This window comes from Entelurus aequoreus, linkage group LG28 (genome assembly GCF_033978785.1).
Source record: "Entelurus aequoreus isolate RoL-2023_Sb linkage group LG28, RoL_Eaeq_v1.1, whole genome shotgun sequence".
Classification (NCBI taxonomy): Eukaryota; Metazoa; Chordata; class Actinopteri; order Syngnathiformes; family Syngnathidae; genus Entelurus; species Entelurus aequoreus.
This window is the reverse complement of record NC_084758.1, coordinates 17,800,557-17,816,240: the sequence shown is the minus strand read 5'-3', so window position 1 is coordinate 17,816,240 and position 15,684 is coordinate 17,800,557. Positions and strand designations below refer to the sequence as shown.

The 15,684-nt window shown below is 39.3% G+C and overlaps 1 protein-coding gene across 1 annotated transcript in view; it reads right to left on the bottom strand.

Annotated features, from left to right (window-relative positions):
• ocrl (OCRL inositol polyphosphate-5-phosphatase) overlaps nt 1-6,103 on the bottom strand; it is a 70,910-nt gene extending 64,807 nt beyond the window's left edge. The window contains exons 1-2 of the mRNA XM_062039793.1: nt 5,728-6,103; nt 870-949 (exon numbers count right to left, since the gene is read on the bottom strand). Coding sequence (XP_061895777.1) covers nt 870-949; nt 5,728-5,760 — 113 coding nt within the window. The 5' untranslated portion in view covers nt 5,761-6,103. The remainder of the gene's footprint in view (nt 1-869; nt 950-5,727) is intronic.
• Between the last annotated feature and the right edge of the window lie 9,581 nt (nt 6,104-15,684).

Below are 15,684 nucleotides of genomic sequence, written 5' to 3'. Positions count from 1 at the left end.
GGAGCAGTGGGCAGCAGCGGCGCCGCGCCCGGGAATCATTTTGGTGATTTAACCCCCAATTCCAACCCTTGATGCTGAGTGCCAAGCAGGGAGGTAATGGGTCAACGTTATCATGGACGCCCCTGCTTATTTCAGCAAGACAATGCCAAGCCACGTGTTACAACGGAGTGGCTTCATAGTAAAAGATTAGACTGGCCTGCCTGTAGTCCAGACCTGTCTCCCATTGAAAATGTGTGGCGCAATATGAAGCCACAACTTAAGCTGTACATCAAGAAAGAATGGGAAAGAATTCCACCTAAAAAGCTTCAAAAATGTGTCTCCTCAGTTCCCAAACGTTTACGGAGTGTTGTTAAAAGGAAAGGCCATGTAACACAGTGGTATAAATGCCCCTGTGACAACTTTTTTTGAAATGTGTTGCTGCCATTAAATTCTACGTTAATGATTATTTGCACAAAAAAAATGTAGTTTCTCAGTTGGAACATTAAATATCTTGTCTTTGCAGTCTATTCAATTGAATATAAGTTGAAAAGGATTTGCAAATCATTGTATTCTGTTTTTATTTACGAATTACACAACAGGCCAACTTCACTGGTTTTGTATATTAATCTGTTATATTAATTATATAAATATGCGCATATATGTATATGAATACATATATAAATATAAAATACATATATTTACAGAATACATTTTTTAAAATGTGTTTATTTTTTTATTTGCCAATGTCAAAAAGACTGGACACCCCTGTTCTTAGGGAAACAACTACTTCTGTAGCCTTTTCATTTGAGGAGAACACGGGACAAAAATATATTGGGAGGTTGACAGTCGTAAGAGAATGTGGGTTCAAGGTTTAGAACTAGTCTACTTACATAAACTCGCCCCCACGTTCAATAAGTGACAGCAGTCTGGCCTCCTTCTGACCAGCCCTCAGCTCCAGACCTCTTACAGTGTGAGCAGCATGATCAAGGAATGACTGTCAATAAACGTAGCAGACAACAAAAAAAAGCCCCCCTGGATATCACAACACTTTGCTTTTAGCGTGTGCTTTTACATGTCTTTTACGTTTTGCGATTGTAGAGGTGATGTGAAGATTTCACAATAAAAGCCATGCTAATTGATCATTAAAAAAGGCAAATGCATAAGTAACATGAAGACACTAGTAGAAGACAATAATTTAATTAGTTAGTGAGAGTTAATGTCAAATTCAAACAATGGCTGTTGTTGTTAAACATACAAACTGATTTCTTACACTTGGGGGTGACTTAATCAAAACAATGGTGTGATTTGATGACGTCGTCTTGTGTTTACATACAACAGACACTTTTTAAACAACACACAACAAAGTAGGGCTGGGCCGATAAAACAATATCAATACATATCATGATGGACACGTAATCGATATCAATAAGGATAATATTTTTTTACCTAGCAACACAGGAAGTGATCAGTGAGCAATAAGAGGAACACGCTAAACAGCCAATCGCGTAACGATATCAACTATTAAGTTTGGCTGCGCCATCTTTTTGTTTCGTTGTTGATTCTCTGCATGGAGTGAGAAGAGAAAGTAAAAACGAGTGCTGCAGAGAGCAAAACAAAGGTGGCTAAACCCTGAAAATGTGGCGGTTTTTTTTGTTTTTTTTCCAAAAAGGTCCCTATAGTCCTTAGCCGCCCGCGCTCACTTCTTTTTTCAACCCTGGTCCGTTCCCTATTTGGCTGTACGGAAACAACAGGTAGGAACTAAAGTGAAGGACTGCATAAAAGAAAGAAATAACAAATTATTACACATATGCTACTTTAAACCTCTAAAGGCCTTAGTGGCCACATGCGTGGACAACACTTTTTTAGCTCTTATTTCCAAAATTGTGTACACTACTGAATTGGGGTCTTATGCCGACATATGGACACTTATACTGCCATCTGGTGGTGTCAGAAGAGTATAACATACAATGGAAATTGGAAAAAAAAAGTGTAAAAATAAAAATTAGCATGTCACTACACATGAAGTACATATTCGTGTACTTGTGGACTAAGTACATCATATCAAAAGATGATTTTTAGTTTTTATTCTAATTAGGGTCCAATAGGCCCAAATAGCAAAGATAAATTAAAAAAAAGCATGTAACCAACAGCTTGGACCTTAAGAGGTTAAAATAATAATATGGCCCAATAATATTTAAATAATAATTACTGCATAACATAAATTCATACTCAAATGAGAACAACACACCAAATTCAATAATATTTAAATAATAATTACTGCATAACATAAATTCATAGTCAAATGAGAACAACACACCAAATTAAATGTTACACAAACCATGTAACTTTCTGGCAGTAAACGTGAAAAACATTGTTCTTCTTAGGTTTTTCTATGTTTACATTTTCACACTAGGCTCTATTTTGCTACACTTTATTAAGCATTGTTTTACATTTTCCTTATTTTTAAACCTTGTTAAGTTTTGTGATTTTAGAATTTTGTGTTTTCCATGGTCATGTAGAGATTTCCTTTCCTTTCTGCCTTAATAGCTGAGGGGATTATAATCAAGAGGACGGTTACATTTGAAATAAAAATGTTAACATTTAATAAATGTTTCTCCTGGTCCATAATGAATGAACACATGTGGAGTTATGTACTTAACAAAAAAAGGTGATATAACTGAAAACATGTTTCATATTCTAGTTTCTTCAAATTAGCTGATTACTTTTTCGCACACACTTGGCATTCTCTCGATGAGCTTCAAGCGCACCTGTGAAGTGAAAACCATTACAGGTGACTACCTCTTGAAGCTCATCGAGAGAATGCCAAGAGCGTGCGAAAAACATGTGTTCATTCGTAGTTTTGATGCCTTCAGTGACAATCTACAATGTAAATAGTCATTAAAATAAAGAAAATGCATTGAATGAGGAGGAGGTGTGTCCAAAAATATCAATAATTAATCCATTTAAAAAACTGATATCACGATACAGTTTTCAGCTACATCGCCCAGCCCTACGACAAAGACTATTAGACTATAGTTGTCTGTAACAGTATAACATATTGTACTTCTGAAACCAACTAAGGTAACAAGTACATGCCAGTTTACAAATGAGGAATGACTTAACGTCAACAAATCAACTTAATATACAGTCATGGTCAAAAGTTTACATACACTTGTAAAGAACATAATGTCATGGCTGTCTTGAGTTTCCGAACATTTCTACAACTCTTATTTTTGTGTGATAGAGTGATTGGAGCACATACTTGTTGGTCACAAAAAACATTCATGAAGTTTGGTTCTTTTATCAATTTATTATGGGTCTACTGAAAATGTGAACACATCTGCTGGGTCAAAAGTATACAGACAGCAATGTTAATATTTGCTTACATGTCCCTTGGCAAGTTTTACTGCAATAAGGCACTTTTGGTAGCCATCCACAAGCTGCTGCTTGAATTTTTGACCACTCCTCTTGACAAAATTGGTGCAGTCCAGCTAAATGTGTTGGTTTTCTGACATGGACTTGTTTCTTCAGCATTGTCCACACTTTTAAGTCAGGATTTTGGGAAGGCCATTCTAAAACTTTAATTCTAGCCTGATTTAGCCATTCCTTTACCACTTTTGACGTGTGTTTGGGGTCATTGTCTTGTTGGAACACCCAACTGCGCCCAACCTGCGGGCTGATGATTTTAGGTTGTTCTGAAGAATTTGGAGGTAATCCTCTTTTTTCATTGTCCCATTTTCTCTCTGTAAAGCACCAGTTCCATTGGCAGCAAAACAGGCTCAGAGCATAATACTACCACCACTATGCTTGACGGTAGGCATGGTGTTCCTGGGATTAAAGGCCTCACCTTTTCTCCTCCAAACATATTGCTGGGTATTGTGGCGAAACAGCTAAAATTTTGTTTCATCTGACATCACATGGACAAAGATAAGACCTTCTGGAGGAAAGTTCTGTGGTCAGATGAAACAAAAATTGAGCTGCTTGGCCACAATACCCAGCAATATGTTTGGAGGAGAAAAGGTGAGGCCTTAAACGCATACTTGCCAACCCTTCCGATTTTCCCGGGAGACTCCCGAATTTCAGTGCCCCTCCCGAAAATCTTCCGGGGCAACCATTCTCCCGAATTTCTCCCTATTTCCACCCGGACAACAATATTGGGAGCGTGCCTTAAAGGCACTGCCTTTAGCGTCCTCTCTCACCTGAAAAAGAGACTATTATATACCGCATGTCTCCGTTATCCATAGGTTTATCTATAACCCATAAAGTAGGCGGGCATGGAGCTATTTCTCAGCGTGTGTTTATTCCAGCCGGCACGTTAATACACTGACACACAACATCCGGATTCCCATCATGCATTGCTTCAAAACTACGGCAAGTAGCAATGTCCAAAAAGTAGTAGCAGAGACAGAGAGAGCGAGAGAGTTATGATAATGCATGCGTTGCCAGGCTCTGCTTTTTATCCATAGATTTATCAGATTTATTTTTTTATTATCTATAGCAGGGGTGTCAAAAGTGTGCCCCGGAGGCCATTTGCGGCCCACAGCTAATGTTTTAAAGGCCCACGGCACATTCTAAAAATACTATTAAAATAAACAAAAACATAAGAAAAGTGAAATAAAAAAGTTTAAAAGGTTAAATGTAATTTAGAAAAAGTTGCAATGTTGACTAATAAAACAAAGCTGTTTTTTTGTTTTTTTTCAAACAGTCATTGCTCAAAACATAATATTGAATCAAAATCAATGTTATTATGAATTATTGACCTATTCAAGGTTCCGATTACTTCACATCAAATATTCCAGTAAGAAAAATATTTTTGGTGGAAGATTTTGCAAATTTGGTAAATAAATAACCCAAAAATTTACATTTTGTTGTTTTCTTACTGTACCGAAAATTAACCGAATTGTGACCTCTAAACCGAGGTACGTACCGAACCGAAATTTTTGTGTACCGTTACACCCATATATATATATATATATATATATATAAGAAATACTTGAAAAGATATACACCCCCCCTGCTACCTCAACACCCCCCCCCCACCGCCCCCCACTCCCCATCTCCCGAATTCGGAGGTTTAAGGTTGGCAAGTATGCTTAAACGTGTGGACAATGCTGAAGAAACAAGTCCATGTCAGAAAAACAAACAAATTTAGCTGAACTGCACCAATTTTGTCAAGAGGAGTGGTCAAAAATTCAAGCAGAAGCTTGTGGATGGCTACCAAAAGTGCCTTATTGCAGTGAAACTTGCCAAGGGACATGTAAGCAAATATTAACATTGCTGTATGTATACTTTTGACCCAGCACATTTGCTCACATTTTCAGTAGACCCATAATAAATTCATAAAAGAACCAAACTTCATGAATGGTTTTTTTTTGTGACCAACAAGTATGTGCATCACAAAAAAATAAGAGTTGTAGAAATGATTGGAAACTCAAGACAGCCATGACATTATGTTCTTTACAAGTGTATGTCAACTTTTGACCACGACTGTGTATATTGTTTTGGTAGCAGCCACCTAGCGGAAGAAATGACACATTGCAAGTGGGGGTCAGCATTTTCAATGTAATCTATACCATAACTATTTATACATATATGTGTGTATGTATATATATATTTATATGCACATGTGTGATGTGTGGAGGAAAAAACATGTTTTGTGAAGGTTTCATTAGACGCGAGTCCACACTACATGCTATGCTAGCCACAAGCAACAAGCTATAAAGGCAGATGCATGTTTAAAAAGGATATAGCCAAGCACTCCTCGCGGCCGATGGAGGCCATTCTTACCGAATGACAGTCAATTTCCCCGCGGGTTGAAAGGCGCGTCTACGTGCTGGTTGCCTCCATGCGTCGGGGAGAGAAAGTTCAATCCCCACCCGGTGCGGCGAGCGACAGCGGCGGCGGCCTTCCGGGTGACAGCCGCTCCGTGGTTGGTGGTGGTGGTGGTGGGCTCCGACACTCAACAGAGGCTCGCCTTCAAAATGTTCACCAAGCTTCACATTGCGGTGACTTTTCTATTTTTTCGGAAAGGATGTTTTTTTTTAATAAACATCATTGGTGGCGAGAGGAGGTTGTTTGCGCTCAGGTGGGAGACTTCTGTCTCACTCTCTACTCGACCAGTTGGCTTCTTCTTGCCGTTTTACCGCACCGGCCAACAGGTTCCGTGTGTGTAGCGCCCCCTGTGGTCAGGAGTGTGCACGACATTCTGTGCATGTGTTTATTATTACAGGCAAGTCCAAACGTTTTCCACAAAAACAAAAACAAATTTGTGTTTTAAAAACGCGCCAAAATCCATTCAAATATGCTAAGTCTTTGCAAACTCGTTTTTTTAATACCATGGCTGCTCTCAGAGGGCCACATCTGGTGGGCCATATTAATGTGACAAACCACTTTAAATGATGTAATGGACCACAATAAATGATGTGATGGACCATGTTGAATGATGTGGCGGACCATGTTAAATAACGTGGCAGGCCAAATTAAATGATGTGACGGACCACTTTAAACGATGTGGCAGACCACACTGAATGACATGGCAGGCCACATTAATGAGGAGAAAGAACACATAAATGATGTGGTAGGCCACATGGAATGACATGGCGAGGGCACATAAATGGCGTGCCAGACTATATAAAAATTATGTGACGGACCTCATTTATGGACATTGCGGGCCACTTTAATGACGTGCTGGACCACCTTAAATGATGTGGTGGACCAAACACAAATATATGGCAGGCCAAATTAATGATGTGGAGGGCCATTTTAAATGATGTGCAGGTCCACTTTAAATGACGTGGCGTGCCAAATTAAATGATGTGGAGGCCCACGTTATATGACGTGGTGGGCCAATTTAAATTATGTGGCGGGCCAAATTAAATGATGTGGAGGCCCACGTTATATGACGTGGCGGGCCAATTTAAATTATGTGGCGGGCCACATTAAATGATGTGGAGGGTCACTTTAAATGGTGTGGCAGGTCACTTTAAATGATGTGGTGGGCCACTTTAAATGATGTGGAGGGTCACTTTAAATGGTGTGGCGGGTCACTTTAAATGATGTGGTGGGCCACTTTAAATGATGTGGCGGGCCACATTAAATGATGTGGCGGGCCACTTTAAATGATGTGGAGGGTCACTTTAAATGGTGTGGCGGGTCACTTTAAATGATGTGGTGGGCCACTTTAAATGATGTGGCGGGCCACTTTAAATGATATAGAGGGTCACTTTAAATGATGTGGTGGGCCAGTTTAAATGATGTGCAGGTCCGCATTAAATGATGTGCAGGTCCGCTTTAAATTACGTGGTGGGTCACTTTAAATGATGTGGCGGGTCACATTAAATGATGTTGCAGGTCACTTTAAATTATGTGGTGGGCCACTATAAATGATGTAGAGGGTCCACATTAAATGATGTGGAGGGTCATTTTAAATGATGTGGCGGGCCACATTTAATGATGTGCAGGTCCACATTAAATGATGTGCAGGTTTCACTTTAATTGATGTGGCGTGCCAAATTAAATGATGTGGAGGCCCACGTTATATGACGTGGCGGGCCAATTTAAATGATGTGGCGGGCCAATTTAAATGATGTGCAGGTCCACATTAAATGACGTGGCGGGCCAACTTAAATGATGTGACGGGCCACATTAAATGATGTAGAGGGTCACTTTAAATGATGTGGCGGGCCACATTAAATGATGTAGAGGGTCACTTTAAATTATGTGGTGGGCCACATTAAATGATGTGCAGGTCCGCTTTAAATGATGTGCAGGTCCGCTTTAAATTACGTGGTGGGTCACTTTAAATGATGTGGCGGGTCACATTAAATGATGTTGCAGGTCACTTTAAATGATGTGGTGGGTCACATTAAATGATGTGCAGGTCCACATTAAATGATGTGCAGGTCCACTTTAATTGATGTGGCGTGCCAAATTAAATGATGTGGAGGCCCACGTTATATGACGTGGCGGGCCAATTTAAATGATGTGGCGGGCAACTTTAAATTATGTAGAGGGTCACTTTAAATGATGTTCAGGTCCACTTTAAATGATGTGCAGGTCCACTTTGAATGATGTGGCGTGCCAAATTAAATGATGTGGCGGGCCCGATTAAATGATGTGGCGGGTCACATTAAATGATGTTGCAGGTCACTTTAAATGATGTGCAGGTCCACATTAAATGATGTGCAGGTCCACTTTGAATGATGTGGCGTACCAAATTAAATGATGTGGTGGGCCATTTTAAATGATGTGGCGGGCTACATTGAATGATGTGCAGGTCCACTTTAAATGATGTCCATCCATCCATTTTCTGTCCCTTTCAGGGTCGCGGGGGGTGTTGGAGCCTATCTCAGCTGCATTCGGGCGGAAGGCGGAGTACACCCTGGACAAGTCACCACCTCATCACAGGGCCAACACAGATAGACAGACAACATACACACTCACATTCACACACTAGGGCTAATTTAGTGTTGCCAATCAACCTATCCCCAGGTGCATGTCTTTGGAGGTGGGAGGAAGCCGGAGTACCCGGAGGGAACCCACGCAGTCACGGGGAGAACATGCAAACTCCACACAGAAAGATCCCGAGCCCGGGATTGAACTCAGGACCTTCGCACATGCACCATGCCACCGTGCTGCCCTCTTTAAATGATGTTGGGTGCCAAATTAAATGATGTAGAGGCCCGCATTAAATGATGTGTTGGGCCACATTAAAAGATGTGCAGGTCCGTGTTAAATGATGTGTTGGGCAACATTAAATGATGTGGAGGTTCACTTTAAATCAGGGGTCCCCAAACTTTTTGACTCGGGGGCCGCATTGGGTTAAAACAATTTGGCCGGGGGCCGGGCTGTATATATATATATATATATATATATATATATATATATATATATATATATATATATATATATATATATATATATATATATATCGCACTTTCCGCGCGCGCGATGATGTCACATTATCGATGAGAAAATGCATTTTTAGACAATATAATTTGCCTGAGTGGCTAGGAGACACTGTGAGTAGCAAGCGGTACAAAGTGGATAAGAAAAAAAATTCTATTTTTTTTTTATTCTTGGGACTTCCCGCGGGCCTGATTTTGGACGCTGGCGGGCCAGGTTCGGCCCGCGGGCCGTAGTTTGGGGTCCCCTGATTTAAATTATGTGTTGGGACACTTTAAAAGATGTGGAGGTCCACTTTAAATGATGTGTTGGGCCACATTAAATGATGTGGAGGGCCATGTTAATTGATGTGGCGGGCCACATAAATGGCGTGGTGGGCCAAATCTAAGCCACATTAAAAGATATGGCGGGTCAATATAAATGTTGTGGTGGGCCAAATCTGGGCCAACTTAAAAGATGTGGCGGGTCGACTTAAATGATGTGCAGCTCCGCTTTATTGATGTGTTGGGCCACATAAATGATGTGTTGGTCCACTTTAAAAGATGTGCAGGTCCACATTAAATGATGTGGAGGTCTACTTTAAATGACGTGTTGGTCCACCTTTAATGATGTGGAGGTCTACTTTAAATGATGTGTTGGGCCACATAAATGATGTGGAGGTCTACTTTAAATGATGTGTTGGGCCACCTTTAATGATGTGGAGGTCTACTTTAAATGATGTGTTGGGCCACATTTAATGATGTGGAGGTCCACTTTAAATGATGTGTTGGGCCACATAAATGATGTGGAGGTCCACTTTAAATGATGTGTTGGGCCACATAAATGATGTGGAGGTCTACTTTAAATGATGTGTTGGGCCACCTTTAATGATGTGGAGGTCCACTTTAAATGATGTGTTGGGCCACATAAATGATGTGGAGGTCCACTTTAAATGATGTGTTGGGCCACATAAATGATGTGGAGGTCCACTTCAAATGATGTGTTGGGCCACATAAATGATGTGGAGGTCTACTTTAAATGATGTGTTGGGCCACATAAATGATGTGGAGGTCTACTTTAAATGATGTGTTGGGCCACATTTAATGATGTGGAGGTCCACTTTAAATGATGTGTTGGGCCACCTTTAATGATGTGGAGGTCTACTTTAAATGATGTGTTGGGCCACATAAATGATGTGGAGGTCTACTTTAAATGATGTGTTGGGCCACATTTAATGATGTGGCGGTCCACTTTAAATGATGTGTTGGGCCACATAACTGATGTGGAGGTCTACTTTAAATGATGTGTTGGGCCACATAACTGATGTGGAGGTCTACTTTAAATGATGTGTTGGGCCACATAAATGATGTGGAGGTCCACTTTAAATGATGTGTTGGGCCACCTTTAATGATGTGGAGGTCTACTTTAAATGATGTGTTGGGCCACATAAATGATGTGGAGGTCCACTTTAAATGATGTGTTGGGCCACATAAATGATGTGGAGGTCTACTTTAAATGATGTGTTGGGCCACATAAATGATGTGGAGGTCCACTTTAAATGATGTGTTGGGCCACATAAATGATGTGGAGGTCCACTTTAAATGATGTGTTGGGCCACATAAATGATCTGGAGGTCTACTTTAAATGATGTGTTGGGCCACCTTTAATGATGTGGAGGTCTACTTTAAATGATGTGTTGGGCCACATTTAATGATGTGGAGGTCCACTTTAAATGATGTGTTGGGCCACATAAATGATGTGGAGGTCTACTTTAAATGATGTGTTGGGCCACATTTAATGATGTGGAGGTCCACTTTAAATGATGTGTTGGGCCACCTTTAATGATGTGGAGGTCTACTTTAAATGATGTGTTGGGCCACATTTAATGATGTGGAGGTCTACTTTAAATGATGTGTTGGGCCACATTTAATGATGTGGAGGTCTACTTTAAATGATGTGTTGGGCCACATTTAATGATGTGGAGGTCTACTTTAAATGATGTGTTGGGCCACATTTAATGATGTGGAGGTCCACTTTAAATGACGTGTTGGTCCACCTTTAATGATGTGGAGGTCTACTTTAAATGATGTGTTGGGCCACATAACTGATGTGGAGGTCTACTTTAAATGATGTGTTGGGCCACATAAATGATGTGGAGGTCTACTTTAAATGATGTGTTGGGCCACATTTAATGATGTGGAGGTCTACTTTAAATGATGGGTTGGGCCACATTTAATTATGTGGAGGTCTACTTTAAATTATGTGTTGGGCCACATTTAATGATGTGGAGGTCTACTTTAAATGATGTGTTGGGCCACATTAATTGATGTGGAGGTCTACTTTAAATGATGTGTTGGGCCACATTTAATGATGTGGAGGTCTACTTTAAATGATGGGTTGGGCCACATTTAATGATGTGGAGGTCTACTTTAAATGATGTGTTGGGCCACATTTAATGATGTGGAGGTCTACTTTAAATGATGTGTTGGGCCACATAAATGATGTGGAGGTCTACTTTAAATGATGTGTTGGGCCACATTTAATGATGTGGAGGTCTACTTTAAATGATGTGTTGGGCCACCTTTAATGATGTGGAGGTCTACTTTAAATGATGTGTTGGGCCACATAAATGATGTGAAGGTCTACTTTAAATGATGTGTTGGGCCACATTTAATGATGTGGAGGTCTACTTTAAATGATGTGTTGGGCCACATAAATGATGTGGAGGTCCACTTTAAATGATGTGTTGGGCCACATAAATGATGTGGAGGTCTACTTTAAATGATGTGTTGGGCCACATAACTGATGTGGAGGTCTACTTTAAATGATGTGTTGGGCCACATTTAATGATGTGGAGGTCTACTTTAAATGATGTGTTGGGCCACATTTAATGATGTGGAGGTCTACTTTAAATGATGTGTTGGACTTAAACACTTAAGTCATATGTAATATTTTCTTATGTGTATATATATTTTTTCTTCTAAAATTTTAATTTAAATGACCAGCAGAGGGCGCAGTCGAGTCACGGCCAAGCTCAGAGGCGTTCAGGCTGCACAGAGTGAACTTTTATGGCCATAATGTTGGACAGAGTGAACGTGTACTGTCACGTGATGCTGGTGTCAGTGGAAATACTAAAGTCAATGTTAAAGCTAATGATCATTTAGTGTTCAAGTGTGGTGACGTCATGTAGTCTGTGGAAGTGGACATGAAGGGGATGTATTGCATCAAGGGTGGGCACAATATGAAGGCCGTAAAAGGCGTTGGTTTCTCATACTTTTAGTGTGATAAGCAAAAAGTCATAAAGTGAATAAAAACAGTGATCAAAGTTTAAAAGTGATGTAAAACTGTATTGTGAATATGTCATTTCATAAAAGTGATGGATGTAGTTCAAAAGTATTAATGTCATGGTTGTAGTATAAATAGTTTCAGTACTATGGTGGTATTGTCTATTGTGTCCTGGTTATTGTAGTACCAGTTGGTCACATCATTTTATGTGGCCCGCCACTTTATTTCAAGTGGCTCGTCACATGTGGCCCGCCACGTGATTCCAAGTGGTCCACCATGCCCGCCACATCCCTCATGTAATCTGTCACTTCATTTAATCCGGCCCGCCACATCATTTTATCTGGTCTGCTGCCACATTATTTTAAGTCATTTTATGTGGTCCGCCACATTATCATATGTGGTCCCTCACCTCATTTACATGGTCCGCCATCTCATATATGTGGGCCGCCACATTATTTATACGGTCCACCACCTCATTTTACGTGGCTTACCACATTTTTTTAATGTACCGTATTTTCCGGACTATAAGGCGCACTTAAAACCCTTTTTTTCCCCTCAAAACTCGACAGTGCTCCTATTGTACGGAATAATTCTGGTTTTGCTTACCCACCTCGAAGCAATTTTATTTGGTACATGGTGTAATGATAAGTGTGACCAGTAGATGGCAGTCACACATAAGAGATACGTGTAGACTGCACTATGATGGCAATATGACTCAAGTAAACAACACCAACATTTTATATGTTCCATTGAAAATATAGAACATTACACACGGCGCTCAAAAATCTATCAAAATGTTTTAGCACGACTTTGGTAAGCTATGAAGCCGCACCGCTTGATGGATTGTCGGCACATTAAACATAGGAGTATTATTATGGTGTGTATATAAGGTAAGACATATTATCTGGCGTTTTGTTTCGCAATATTATGCAAAAGCAACTTTTCTTACCTTCTGGTATCTGCTGATCTGTACTTGGGATCTGCATAAGTCTTGAAAAATTGCGCCCGTCCGCCTTTGTAGTCCGAGTCGATAAGCTTATTCTTTTTCTCTATTTTCTTGTTACGTGACATTCATCCTCCACTGTTGCCATTTCTAATATAAAGTAGTGTAAAGTTCTTACTTATATCTGTCAGTAAACTCGCCATGAAAGCGCTAAAACATACCGGTGTAGTGAGTTTACATTATTCACCCAAGGAACTTTAGTTATTAGAGAGTTCCGGTCGGACGGTTTTTTTCACGGGTGTTGTTGTTTCCGAATGAGGAGATGCTGCTCCGTTATTAATTGAAGTAAAGCCTGAATGTCATTAAAACAGTTAGCGCCATCTTTTGACACTTCTTCCACTCCCGTCCTTGCACGCTACACCGCTACAACAAAGATGACGGGGAGAAGACGCTGTCGAAGTGGAGGCACATGAATAAGACCGCCCACAAAACGTAACTGTCAGAAGGCGGCTTGAAGATGATGTGTAAAACATCATCTATGCAACATTTTGACCAAAGAACCACCATTACATGTTATGTAGACCACAAGGAAGTCTTTTACATTTAAAAAGAAAATAAATAATATGACTCCTTTAATGTGCCTTATAATGAAAAAAGCTCAAAAATACACCATTCATCGACGGTGCGCCTTATAATCCGGTGCGCCCTATGGTCCGGATAATACGGTATGTTGCCTGCCACATAATTTTATGTATTTTCTCACCTCATTTATCTGGTTTGCCACCTCATTTATGTGTTTTTTTTTGGTTATAAAAAAACCAAAACATAAATATCTGCTTGTTACCTTGACTTATGATTTCAAAGCAAGTGATCCATCAAAAAAGTAAATAATAAAAAAAGTAAATAATAAAAACAGTTGTGTAACAAGGTTAATATTGATATATTGAGGGGCGGTATAGCTCGGTTGGTAGAGTGGCTCTGCCAGCGACTTGAGGGTTCCGGGTTCGATCCCCGCTTCCGCCATCCTAGTCACTGCCGTTGTGTCCTTGGGTAAGACACTTTACCCACACTGTAAAAAAAAAATCCTATTTTTATGGTTAATTTACTCTAAATTTCTACTGTTATTTTTCAATTTTTTTTAAATACTTTATAAAACTGTACAATTGAAGACATTATCTGTAAATAAACAATTCGCCTGTTATTTTAAGTAATATGCCAGTAATGACAAACTATGTATATTTCTATTTTTTTTTACAGAAAAATACCAAATTAATTATACATAGCATTTTCTGTTTCAAATTCATGTCCACAGTAATTATCGTTCATTAAATATGTAGCTTGTTATATAAAAGTCCATGTCCGTACTAACAAAAGGTATTTTTCTGCAGAACTGTTTGCATCGTCACTTCATTAAAGGTGGTTGATCTTAACAATTCAGAAAAAATCTGTAAAATAATGGTATTTTTCTGCGGAACTGCCAGCATTGTCACTTCATTAAAGGTGTTTGAGCGTAATAATTTAGAAAAACTCTGTAGAACAAAGGTATTTTTTCTGCAGAACTGTTAATAATTTAGTAAAAATCTGTAAAATTGCGATATTTTTCCGCAAAACGTTTCATGAAAATCCTCTAAATATAATGTTTTTGATCATTATTTGGTTTACAATGTTTTACTTTAATTTTATGGTTTTCGTTTGGCAGCCGTAGCTGCCAGTAGATGACTGTTTTTTTTACTATTACAAATAATAAATAAATACATTGAGGAAAAAAATTGCCATTATTGCTTTTTCCTGTTTGGTTGCAGAAATCTTGCACTTCACGCAAAAACTTAGATATTGGGTTTCACTATGTAAAGAGCTTTGAGTCACTAGAGAAAGTCTCCCTACTAACTCACCAGTGCCTCCATGGAAATTCCCCCCCTCTACCTCAAAGAACTACTCACCCCCAAATCCTCCACACGACACCTCCGCTCCGGACAGGCTAACCTCCTCCAACCTCCGAGGACAAAAGCTACGAACAATGGGAGACCGGGCTTTCTGCTCCGCCGCTCCCAGTCTGTGGAACGCTCTCCCTGACCACCTGAGGGCACCACAGACTGTGAATGCTTTTAAAAAAGGCTTAAAAACCCGTCTTTTTAAAAAAGCCTTTTTTTTTTTTTAGATATATGCATACTAATTTTAGCTATTTGGCTGTTCTAGTTTTTATTTTTATTTATTTTTGATTATCTTTTTATTTTTATTTTTTTGAATACACTGTAGCACTTTGAGGTTGTTTACTCAATGTAAAGTGCTTATTACAAATAAAATCTATTATTATTATTAGAGATGTCGATAAATGCGTTAAAATGTAATATTGGAATTTATCGGTATTGTTTTTTTTATTATCGGTATCGGTATTTTTATTTTTTTAAATTAAATTTTTATTTTTTTTAATTAAATCAACATAAAAAACACAAGATAGACTTACAATTAGTACACCAACCCAACAAACCTCCCTCCCCCATTTACACTCATTCACACAAAAGGGTTGTTTCTTTCCGTTATTAATATTGTGGTTCCTACATTATATATCAATATATATCAATACAGTCTGCAAG